The following is a 12,074-nucleotide window of genomic DNA, read 5'->3' on the forward strand; positions in this document are numbered from 1 at the left end:
GGAGATCAGATTTTCACCTCAAACAAAACATTGTCCCAGCGAAGAGTCACCAAAGCCCTTTCCACTGCGCCTGGCCTCTGTAGCCCTGATCTTACTCCACTCCCGCAGCGGCCCGCACCACTAGCCACGCCCCCCCTTCAAAACCCCTCCTCCCTCCGCTCCTGACAACACTCCAGGGTCTCCTCTCCTCAGGGCCACCCACTTCTCAGGTGCCTTTGCTGGTTTTCCTTTCCTTCATCTATTCCCTATATATTAGGGCTTCCTGGGATTCTTTGCTGTGTCCTCTTCTAATTTTTCACCCTCTTGCCTACTCACAATGCCTTGCCTGCCACCTCTATCTGGGTACTCCCCATCTTGCCATTTCTTTATTTGGCCGACAGCTCTCCTTTGAAGAGTTGTCCATCCAATGGCTACTGGCAGTTTGTTTCTGGATATCTCAACAGTACCTCAACAACATGAACCGAGTACCAATTCAGTGTCTCTTCCCTTTCCCGGATACTGAAGAGGTCTGTTAGCAGCTCTCCCTGTCTTCAGAACTGCACTATCTAATAAAGCATCTTCCACCGGCACGTGGGAGGGATCTTCCCAAAGCTCACATCTAATTATGTCACCTAAAATTCTATTCAAATAGAATAGAAAATTCTATTCAAATAGAATTCAAATTCTATGACAGAAGAATGAGCACGGTGCACACAGCTGTTCCACAAGTGTGCCTCAACTCTCTACCTTTTTTTCCAGCCACAATCTTTTCCCCTCCACACCAATTCAGCCAGACTGAATGAACTTCTTCACTGTTCCATGAAAACAGTGTTATATCAAGCCTCCTGCCAACATGTCCTTCTCCAGGGCTGATGCAATCCATCTGGAGAATAACTATATACCCTTTTGAGGCTCAGCTTAGTAACTGCTTCTCTTATGAAGCCTTTGATGATCATCTGAAGAGAAAGTAAGCACTGCCTTCATTGAACCCACCTTAACCTGGATAGACCTGTGAGCCTGCTAGGACAGGAACCATATCTCGTTTATTATTTGCAATGCCTTAAACACAGAAGTTTGTTCTTATTAACTGCCTGAATAAATGCCTGAATCACCAGAGGTGGGTAATGAGGCTAAATATTCTTTTAATTCATTATCACATTAATAACACACTTTACTAAATGAACATTCGGTGGGGGGGGAAGAGAGAGAGAGGGAAACAAATCATGAGAGACTCTTAACTATAGAGAACAAACTGGGGGTTGATGGAGGGAGGGAGGTGGGGGATGGACTAGATGGGTGATGGGTATTAAGGAGGGCACTTGTGATGATGAGCACTGGGTGTTATATGTAAATAATGAACCACTGAACTCTACTCCTGAACCAATATTGAACTGCATGTCAACTAACTAGAATTTAAATTAAATTTTTTTTTTAATTTAAAAAATAAAAATAACACACTTCACTGGAATGTATGATCTATCTTCATGCAGAAGTCCACTAGCAAAAGTTTACTCTCCCATCTTCTAAAAATAACATTAATTTATTTATTAGATAATATTGCAACAGTACTTTATGAGCTCTCTCTTTTCAGGTTAGAAAAAAAAATGTGACTTGGTAGGCTTAGGAATAGCATCTGTGGAAGACCAAAGATTTTTCTGTCTGTAGCTTTCCATTTGGAACATTCTCTTTACGACGTGAGCCTTCAATAAACTTTCCTTCCTAAAGAGCTCATCCTCCAAACTCTCCAAATGCCAGCACCACGCGCCCTATCTTCACCAGGACCAGCACTATGGCTTTTCATTTGTTAGACTAGATGTTGGTTTTGCTAGAACCTCAGTGAATGTTTTTCACCAAATTAACATTTTAAATCATTTTATTTATTTTTATTTATGGGGAACAGAAAGTTGTAACCCAGTGGGATATGACCAGTTGAAATTTCAATCTTAAATAAGCGTAAGTATATTCTCTCACTATACAATACTCCCAAATTGTCCTCTCTTTTTTTTTTAAAGATTTTGTTTATTTATTTGACGGAGAGATAGCGAGAGCAGGAACACAAGCAGGAGGAGTGGGAAAGGGAGAATTAGGCTTCCCACCAAACAGGGAGCCCGATGTGGGGCTTGATCTCAGGACCCTGGGATCATGACCTGAGCCAAAGGCAGACGCTTAACGACTGAGCCACCCAGGTGCCCCCCAAATTGTCCTCTCTTTATCGAAAAAGGTAGTTGGCTGATGCTGTCATGATCTCCAAGAGGATCTTTACTCAGAGGCTGCCATGGTCATGCTCAATTACCACCTTCCTTAGGGGCAAAACGAAGTATAAATCTCCCTCTATGAGACCCAGAAGAATAAAAACCTTTGAGGACATCTCTTTAGAAAGAAAAATTTTCTTAAAAGTTTATTCACAACAAATAATCACTACAGATTTCTACTCTCTAGGAACTGGTTCCATGAAATCCAGAAGCCAGATGAAGCAGATCCACTGAGCCCCTTTACATAAGAAAAAATAAACTAGATGCTACGTTAGATAGCCTTTACATAGGTTAAGGAACTACCAGATTATCCCATTCAATCTTCCCAGCAATCATGTGGATTAAATATTTATATTTTGATTGTGTGAGTGAGAAAAATAAAGCTCAGAGAGACTGTCTTGTCTAAGATCAGTAAGTAAACAGCAAAGTCAAAATATCAAACTTAAGATCATTTTGTTTAAGGTTGTATACTTTTCAATACATCATACAGTTTCTGAATCTTAAAAGACACTGACCCAGATGCAAAATCTAGGTCTTTCTTCTTTTTTTTTTTTTTTAAGATTTTATTTAATTATTTGAGAGAGAGAGAGAGCAAGCAGGAGGAGGGAGAGGGACAAGCAGACTCTGAGCTGAGCATGGAGCCCAATGTGGGGCTCAATGTCACAACCCTGAGATCATGACCTGAGCTGAAAGCAAGAGCTGGACGCTCAACAGACTGAGCCACCCAGGCACCCCAATATCTAGGTCTTTCTACCAACATTCCTCTTTTGGATCTTTGCTCAGTAGCACATTCTCAGTCAGTTTCCTGTTATCCAGTTGGGTACTGTTCACCATCTATTAAATGTAATTCTAGACTCCCAATAGCATTAATAATTGTCACCCTCAATAGTTTTTCAGGGTCCTTTCCTAGTCAGCATTCTGGTCCTCAAATTCATCCTAATTTAATTTTACTCTCTCCAAAAGCAGACATTAATCATCAGTTTCCCATTTCAGTGTCCAAGAGCAATATTTAATTTCTATAAATACATTTTCCAATTGGACGTACAAATAGCATGATGAAGCAAAACATTCACTGCCAAGAGTCAGAAAGATCTAGGTTCAAATCCTGGCTTGGCATTTGTTAGCTGAAAAACTTGGCAAGTTCCTTATTTTCATTAAGCCTCTGTTTCCTCATGTAAGGAAGGATGTTACTATTCACCTACAGGGATATTTTGAATGCTAAGTAATGTTTGTAAAGAGGTTAACATAGTACTTGGTCAAAGAAAACACTCACTAATTAGCAGGTATTGGTAACATTACTCTTCTTAGTATTAGATTTAAAATATGAAGTGCAAATTTGGGAATAGTCAAGAACAGTTGGCAGCAGGCCCTTCATAAAAATGGAGCTAAAACTGTAACTTAAAAAAAAAAAAGTTTTTGCATTTAAAACTTTTTCTTAAGATTTTAGTTTTAAGTAATCTGTACACCCAATGTGGGGCTCAAACTCACAACCCTGAGACCAAGAGCTGCATGTTCTATCGACTGAGCCAGCCAGGTGCCCCTGCATTTAAATCTTAAACTACTTCTGAGAAAGCAGCATGATGGTAAGGCTACCCATTCTCTTTCTGATACGCAAAAACAATAAAAATCTCCCTCTCCCATCATTTTTATTTTGATATTGACTATTCTGACCTGATGCTGGCAGATTTGGCTTTTAAGTCATTCCATCTTTGGTTCATATCATCCAGGCGATGCTGAAGCATAGTAGCCTCTTCAGAATTTCCCAAAGCTTTTACCATCTTCTGCCTGTTTCCATCAATGCTTTTAAATATGTCATTATGTGCATCAATTTCTGCCTGGATATCCTAAAGAGAAAAGAGCAGAGACAATGCAAATGTTAGGTGTTAGTGTCAAGACTACCTTGGGGTTGCTATATAGGACTTTATTTTTTTATAGTCCACAGATGAGGGGTTTTTTAAGCAAAATAGTTAAATTCGCCTTAAATGATACCAAATTATGACAGAAATTAAAAAATTATTTCAGATAATGAATCTAAATTAGTAAAAGGAGAATAAACTCTTAAATGCCATAATTGTATTACCTTTCTCATCTTCAGTTTCCTAAATTTATAAGCCTCACTCGTCTTAAGTTTTCCAATTCCAAATGAGCACGATGAAAAAGTAAATAGAAATTTTTTAAATACTCGGAATGCTTTCATTAATTTAGAAATCATTCCTGATTAGCAGTCCATCAAGAACCAATGCTTACAGGCTGGGATCTAAAAGATTGTTCTTCCTGTATCTACTGGCCTAGACTAACCAGAAGGACACATGGAAAGAAAGGCCTTTTGCACCTCACTATACAATAAGTATGGTAGGAAGATGTCACTTCCATGAGGTTAAAGGGCAGAAATGCTGTATTCTAATTTCTGAGAAGATTTGTGATGTCTAACATGACACGAATAGGGTCAGATCTGAGGAGGGGTAAGATGAACAGAGTTTGATGGACAGCTTCTGCAAAATTTATGCTCCAAATCTGCAAGCCTATTAGTATCTGACCCTAATGACAAAGCCAAATCAGGTCCACCTGCAAAGTGTGATCTAGGTACACCCAGAACTGGTGTTCACCACCAAACAAAACTCTGAGTTTGTTGACTCTTGTGCATTTCACTAGCCCCTCGATTCCACAGACTGCAGAGCAGACACCAACAGGGGAGCAAGGGACAGAGCCAGGTCCTGATTCAAGGTGCTCACGCTGGACAACATTATGTGCATAAAATGGCAATCTCAATATAATTTCAGTTTGGGATGCTTTAAATAGAAATTCTTGGTGAAAATGAAAAAGGTGAGGTAAGTTCTGTTGAAAGGTCCTTTGGTGTCATCTCCTGAACCTAGTCCTTATTCTTTAGGATGTAACTGTTGTATTTTTGTGTCCTGAAATGCATTTCAAGACATCTAAAGAGATAGATTTAAAGATCAATAGTTTTAAGCTCATGCTATACATATGCATGATAGCCATCTTTCTCAAGAAGCTCAACAGGGGCGCCTGGGTGGCTCAGTTGGTTAAGCATCTGCCTTCGGCTCAGGTCATGATCCCAGGGTCCTGGGATCGAGCCCTGCATCTGGCTCCCTGCTCAGTGGGGAGTCTGCTTCTCCCTCTCCCTCTGCCCCTCCCCCCCATTCATGCACTCTCTCTTTCTCTCTTTCTCTTGCATGTGCACGCTCTCAAATAAATAAGTGCAAGCTGGTACAGCCACTCTGGAAAACAATATGGAGTTTCCTCAAGACGTTAAAAATAGAGCTACCCTACGACCCAGCAATTGTACTACTAGGTTATTTAACCCAAAGATACAGATGTAGTGAAAAGAAAGGGCACGTGCATCCCAATGTTCATAGCAGCAAAGTCCACAATAGCAAATTGTGGAAGGAGCCAAGATGTCCTTCAACAGACGAATGGATAAAGAAGATGTGGTTCATATATACAATAGAATATTACTCAGCCATCAGGAAGGACGAATACCTACCATGTGCATCTACATGGATGGAACTGGAGGGGATTATGCTAAGTGAAATAAGTCAATCAGAGAAAGACAATTATCATATGATTTCATTCATATATGGAACATAAGGAATAGTGTGGAGGACCACAGGGGAAGGGAGGGAAAACTGAATGGGAAGAAATCAGAGAGGGACACAAACCATGAGAGACTCGGAACCCCAGGAAACAAACTGAGGGTTGCAGAAGGGAGGAGGATGGGGGGATGGGGTAACTGGGTGATGGGTATTAAGGAGGGCACATGATGTGATGAGCACTGCATGTTATACACAACTAATGAATCGTTGAACACTACATCAAAAACTAATGATGTACTATATGTTGCCTAACTGAACATAATAAAAAATAAATAAGTGAATAAATAAATAAAATCTTCAAAAAAAGAAAAAGAAGAAGAAGAAGCTCAACAGCACATTGAGCAAGGCATCTCTTTGCTCTCTATTGCCAACATGAATCTGTACTCAAATTTCCTGAATAGGTTCCTAAACATTATTATCAATGAACCACACCCAAAATCACAAGCAAACTTCAAACCACTACTTCCTGAAGTAGCCTGACATATTTGCTTCGTTTCATAGTCAAGAGAAGTAGGAAGATAGAAGTGTACTAACATCCACAAATAGTTTTTATTTCAGGTTTCACAAAAGTATTCTACAACATCAGGAAATCTGTATACCAAGAACATAAAGCAAATTTGGCTCCTGATATCCAATCAAGTGAGGCCTTTTCCAACCCAGCCACAAAGACAAATGGAGTAGAACAGAGCTCCATCACTGGCCAGTCAATGATTGCAGGTATTTCTATCAAGTCTTGGTTAAGAGGACTACCAATCATCATATATTCATATTGGAATGCAAATTTTGGTATGTGAAAAACCCTTCCACACATGAGCCTCCACAAAAATTAGGAAAAAAATCAACAACCAGAAAGTGATCGAAGAAATCAGCATGCATTATTTTATGTAACACTTGGTGGCATATTTACTTGGCCAAATATATTAAAAGCTCCTAAAGTCAGAAAAATCATCTTAATATTTCTTCTGTATTCTTCACGGTCTCTGCTACACAGAATGAGCCTAGCATAAAATAGAGATAGGTAGATAGATAAATGTATAAATGCATGAATGAAAGTATCTGGTTCATTCTGATCGGCATATTAGCCACTATAATACCAAGGAAAATCAGACAATTACACAATTGGAAGGGAGTGTAGTAATCATTTTGCTTAATCTCTTCATTTAAAAAATTTAAGATGGGAACCTAAAATTATTTAGATGCTTGCACTGCAAAGCCCTGCCTAATCTTTCACTGGAAATTTAGAATTACATGCAGTTAATGAATTATGTTCCTTCATAGATGATTGTACAATGATGCACTGGTTTTAAAATCAAGATGCCAGCACAGGAGGCTGTTAGATCATGGCCCTGATGTAGCACCAAATGCTAAAACAAATTGAAATTCCATGAAGGAGGGTTTACTCTCACCACATAGCTGAGGGACTTGCCCTACTAATGCTTACCTCTGTCACCTGCAAGCCATTCTGAACATTAAGCAGCACAAAATAGTTACTGATAATTAGTTATGAGAATGTAATCCATGCAGAAGCACAAAGCAATGCTCTCCCAAGCATTTAACATGAGCCGGTCATGTGCACAGAGAGGCCAAAGCAAAGTATTCAAGCAGTTGAACTAACATTTAAAAATAGACAAAGGGATATCTAAGGATTCAGTTGAAACATACCTTCTAACAATATAAGCAGAATGTAGAAGGTTAGGAGAAGCCAGGGGTTAGGATAGGAGGATGATAGAGGAAAACACCAAAAGCATAAGACATACACTGTCAGCGCAGCCTTCCAGAAGATGGCTATGAAGCTCACAGAGATTCACTTGCGCACAACATCTACCACCCAGGTCAAAATTAACCTCATAAATAAAGGAAAATATTTATTTACTTGCTTATTTAATAACTGATATTTTCATACCAATTTTGCCCTTAACTGGACATTTCTCTAATTATCTAACCCATAGAGATAGTATATGTCAACACTTTACAATGTATGTCACATATATTTTACTTCTTTATAATGTTCTATAATCAAGTAGTGACTGTAACTATGTGAGCAAAAATGTTTCTTTGGATTATGATAAATAGAACTGCTTGAACCCTCTGCTAGGAAACAGAGATTAAGAATATAGTACCCCTAGAAATTCTTCAACAACTGAATTGGTGCTAGAATAGATTCATCCTCTTCGGACCTTGTTGACATAATTTTGGTTTATTTTTGCATGGCATATTTACCTAACCTTACATGGCCACAGCAATGTTTTCTCTGAAGGAGTCCTAACCCCTTTCCTGAAGGTGAAGAAGTGAGGTCAGCAACGACTTCCCTACCATATCCCAAGGCTCGGGCTAAATCAACAAAGTTAACCATTAGGGGAAAAGAAATCCACGGTTCCTTTCAAAAACAAGACTGGAATTCAGAGACAGTTCAGGATTGATTAACAGGAGCTCAGTGGGACTGTTGCCAGAGATTTGTGTTTTGAAAGTGAGGAATCATAACTTTTTTTTAAGAAGTCAGATATTACCTAAAAATAATACAACCAAATAACATCATCAAAGGTCATCATATGATATGTAAATATGCTTTGAAGCTTTTGTGAAGCTTCTGGGATAGTGAGTAATTGTAATTAATTATTCAACTAATTATTACGATTAATTTATTAATTTTAATACATTATTCAATTAATATTTATAAACTACATTTTCACTCAACAACTAATCTCATAGATTTTAATCACTCTATTAATAATTATGGAATCACATTTAACAGACAATAGAAAGTAGTATTACCTGGTCTATAGCAGCATTTATAAAGTAAGAAATCAATGCCAGTAATGTTCTTTTCCCATTATCTATGATTATAAATATGTTAGACAACAGAGTAGAAAAAAGTTAAATTACTAGGTGGAACAAGCTCACAATTAACTGCCCTTTCAAGATAATTGAACAAGCCAACTTGCAATGATAAAGAATCAATAAACAAACTACAGTTTAAATTCCAACAGAACAAACACTGCTTTTAATCAAAATATCTTTCATAACCAAAAAATGTTCCAAGTCCTTGATTCTATACCAGTTGTTACTGAAACATATTAAGATCCTTGAATTGAAATACAGTGGCCTCCCTCCTGGAGTGTGCAGGTTTTATCGACATGAACATAAGCTCCTTAGGGGCAGTTATTAAATGTTTCATGTGGCCAAATTACTGCTCCACCTTAACTCTCCAAATCAGATAGTATAATCAAAACTGAACAGGTTTAAAAACCGAAAAATACGGCATGTTAAGTGTTTAAAACTATAATCCTGGAGCACCCAACTCCTCACCTCCTGATCTGTCCTATCACCCAGCAAGCTCTCAATTTCCTCCCCCCATCCACATTTCCCTACATTAACCTCAAACCCATCTTTTAAGTCCCAGTTTAAATGTCATTTCTGCAGGAAAGACTTCTCTGCACCTGGATTAGATTAGGGCTACCTGTTACTCTCGTACGTAGTTCCCTCTACATTTGCTGAATCACACACTTGTAGTAAAACATTTTCCCTGTTTAAGGTCTGTATCCTCCCATTAGGCCGCAAGCTCAATGAGGGAATGTCTACCCTATCCCCCCACTCCATCCCTGCACTCAGCCCAGTGCCTGGTACATACATATTATGCACTTCATAAATATTTGCTAACTGTTGAACAAATGAGTAGACCTTGGAATTGGAAGTTTACTGTGTCTTAATGTACACATTTGTTTTAAAATTAAACATTGCAAATTTAGCAGTAAAATACAGCTTCAAATTATAATTTTTAAAAGTACTCATCCTAAAGGGGGTAAAATGCTATAAAGGAAATTTATCATTGAGTGCCTTCTCTTTGTCACTATGGGAAGTCATCTTCCCCAAAGGATTCACCAAGACAGTAGTAAATACTCAGCCAAAGACATCTGCATGCGCTCACACACACACCCTGTTAGAAAATTGTCATCATCATTAATCACCTGGCAGTAGAAGCGCATAAATTAATAAAAGACAACAGTTACTCAAAATGTCACTGAGCTACAACTGTCCATTACTCTATCTTCTGTGACTACTAAGTAAATAGAATAGACAGTACATAATGCAAATGGCTCAAGTATAACAGTAGAATTGGGCACTGAAGCCATCAGATAATTCCTTTGTGAAGTACTTTTAAGGAGAAAATTAATTGCTAAAATCAGTGGGGCACTAAAACCAACTCATAGGCAGGATTTCAGAGAGGTGATCTGGTGGACCAACTTTCTGTGCCGAGTCAACTGTGAGTCTGGCCTGAGTAATCACACTGCGCACATGGTCAGCGTCTCCCCCCTCCTTACTGGGCTAGATGAAAAGTGCCTGCTTGCTGGCAGGCATATCTTGCCACAAGGTCATCCTCCCTTGGTAAGAAGTTCCAGTCTCAACCTCCTCTTTAGGACCACTCTGGGGTCCCCATGGTTTCTGTCAGCTGGGATTTCCTGATCCCTGTTGAGATGTCACCTTGAGGGAACAGTAGAGAACGCCTCCTGCCTTCTGGATTCCCAGGGATGCTCAGCATTGTCTTTTCCAGTTCTAAGAGATTAGGAATGAGTACCAAGTGTAATTTGTCCTTCCTACCTTGGCTGGAAAACCAATCCTGGCATCACCCATTTTGAGACTCGATAACCAAATTACAGATTGCAATCATGTGCCAAACATTCATGTATGAACGGATACTCAATATAAATCACAAGACCACTGGGTTTCTCTAAAATTCAAAAATGTCTACCATAATACCCCCTTTCAATTGCTCTCACAAATAAAGGGCTGTCTTGAAGTTATGGTGAAGATCTGCAGTCATTTGGATATTTCAATTACTGAGCAGTCTACCATTTTTCAGATTAACCATCACTGAAGACCCACCACATTCCAACTGTGGACCCTCGTGTTCTTAAAGCCTGAAATGGCTTCAGGAGCACAGCAAAATTACCTTTTGGCTATGATAACCTAAACGTCAGACTGCAGAATTTCAACCACAGACATGAGAAGTGTTAAATCACTAAGGTCAATATTTTCTCAAGAAGCAGATCACTAATACTGAGGAAAAGACAGGTCTAAGGGAATTGAGAGTAAAAGATCTATGGAAAGACTGTTATTCAGCTTCTGAAGGCATCATGTGGCTTTTGCATTACAGCAGTAGGCCTCGGTCCTTCCCTAAAAATGGCATTATTGCTTTCAGAGCTGGGGGAAGGTAGGCAGTTGTATTTGAGAGGTGCGAGGTAGTGTTACGTTTCCGTAACACCAGTTTTCCTGGCAATGAATCAATGTAGCAAAAGCTATATAAGACAGCTTTTGTGAAAATACATAAAGGATTTTTTTTAAATACTTGACTTGGAGAAAAACATATTCACGTATGACAACTTTCTACAAATGAAATATGGCAAAGAGATTAACTCTCACATAGATTTTTATAAAGGTGTCTAACACAAAAGTAAACACACACGGAGAACTTCGGATTGTGAGTGGCAGCAAGACTGTTTCTTTGAGTTTGCCTTTGTATCAAAAAAAAAACCAAAAAACAAAAACAACCCCAAATCAAGCCTTTGATAGGAATAAGCCAGCAGACTTCTTTTACTGTCAACTCAACTACTAAAATAAGAAATAGGCAGACAGTAAGATTTGGGAGTTAAAAGAGGAAATATACTAATATGACCAGAACTTGTAACTTTGCCAATAAAATGGCCAGAAGACTGAGGCAGGTTACTAACCTCTGGTATCTGACCTAGGCTTTTAGACTAATAGCAGCAATTACGATACAAAAGTCCAGCCATTGCCCACAATTACTGCCTCTCAGGGGGTCTAAGTAATGAATTATTCATGCAACTTACACCCTATACCTTTTTAGGAAGAAACAGACAAATCTATACAAACCAAGCTAACAGACCTCTTTATGGTCATAAAGCTTGTCACCTGCTGTTCCCAGCTGCCATAAAAAAGATATTCTCTCCCTCCTCTGCCCCTTTTAAATGGTGAGCAAGTGGGAACCATCCCTATTCTCAGGAATTTAGGTGCTTAACAACATATTAAAGCGAGAGGTCAAAGTGCGTCCTGTGTTACAATCCTGACTACTACAGTTGGGGTGTAGGAGAGACGGGGGGGGGGGGGGGGGGGGGGGGGGGGGCAGCCGGCGGGGGGGGGAGGGTTTTTTCGTAGTAACAAAAATACCAACAACAATATCACGATAAAGAGGGGCAGTACGAGGGATGGCAGTTGT

The 12,074-nt window shown here is 39.1% G+C and overlaps 1 protein-coding gene across 9 annotated transcripts in view; it reads right to left on the reverse strand.

Annotated features, from left to right (window-relative positions):
- Window positions 1-12,074, reverse strand: part of UTRN (utrophin) — a 491,233-nt gene that overhangs the window by 143,562 nt on the left and 335,597 nt on the right. For all 9 annotated transcript variants that reach the window (XM_032407730.1, XM_032407732.1, XM_032407729.1 and 6 more), the window contains one exon: window positions 3,903-4,075. In XM_032407730.1, coding sequence (XP_032263621.1) covers window positions 3,903-4,075 — 173 coding nt within the window. The remainder of the gene's footprint in view (window positions 1-3,902; window positions 4,076-12,074) is intronic.

The sequence above is a fragment of the Phoca vitulina genome, unplaced genomic scaffold (assembly GCF_004348235.1).
Source record: "Phoca vitulina isolate PV1807 unplaced genomic scaffold, GSC_HSeal_1.0 scaffold9, whole genome shotgun sequence".
NCBI classification, from domain to species: Eukaryota; Metazoa; Chordata; class Mammalia; order Carnivora; family Phocidae; genus Phoca; species Phoca vitulina.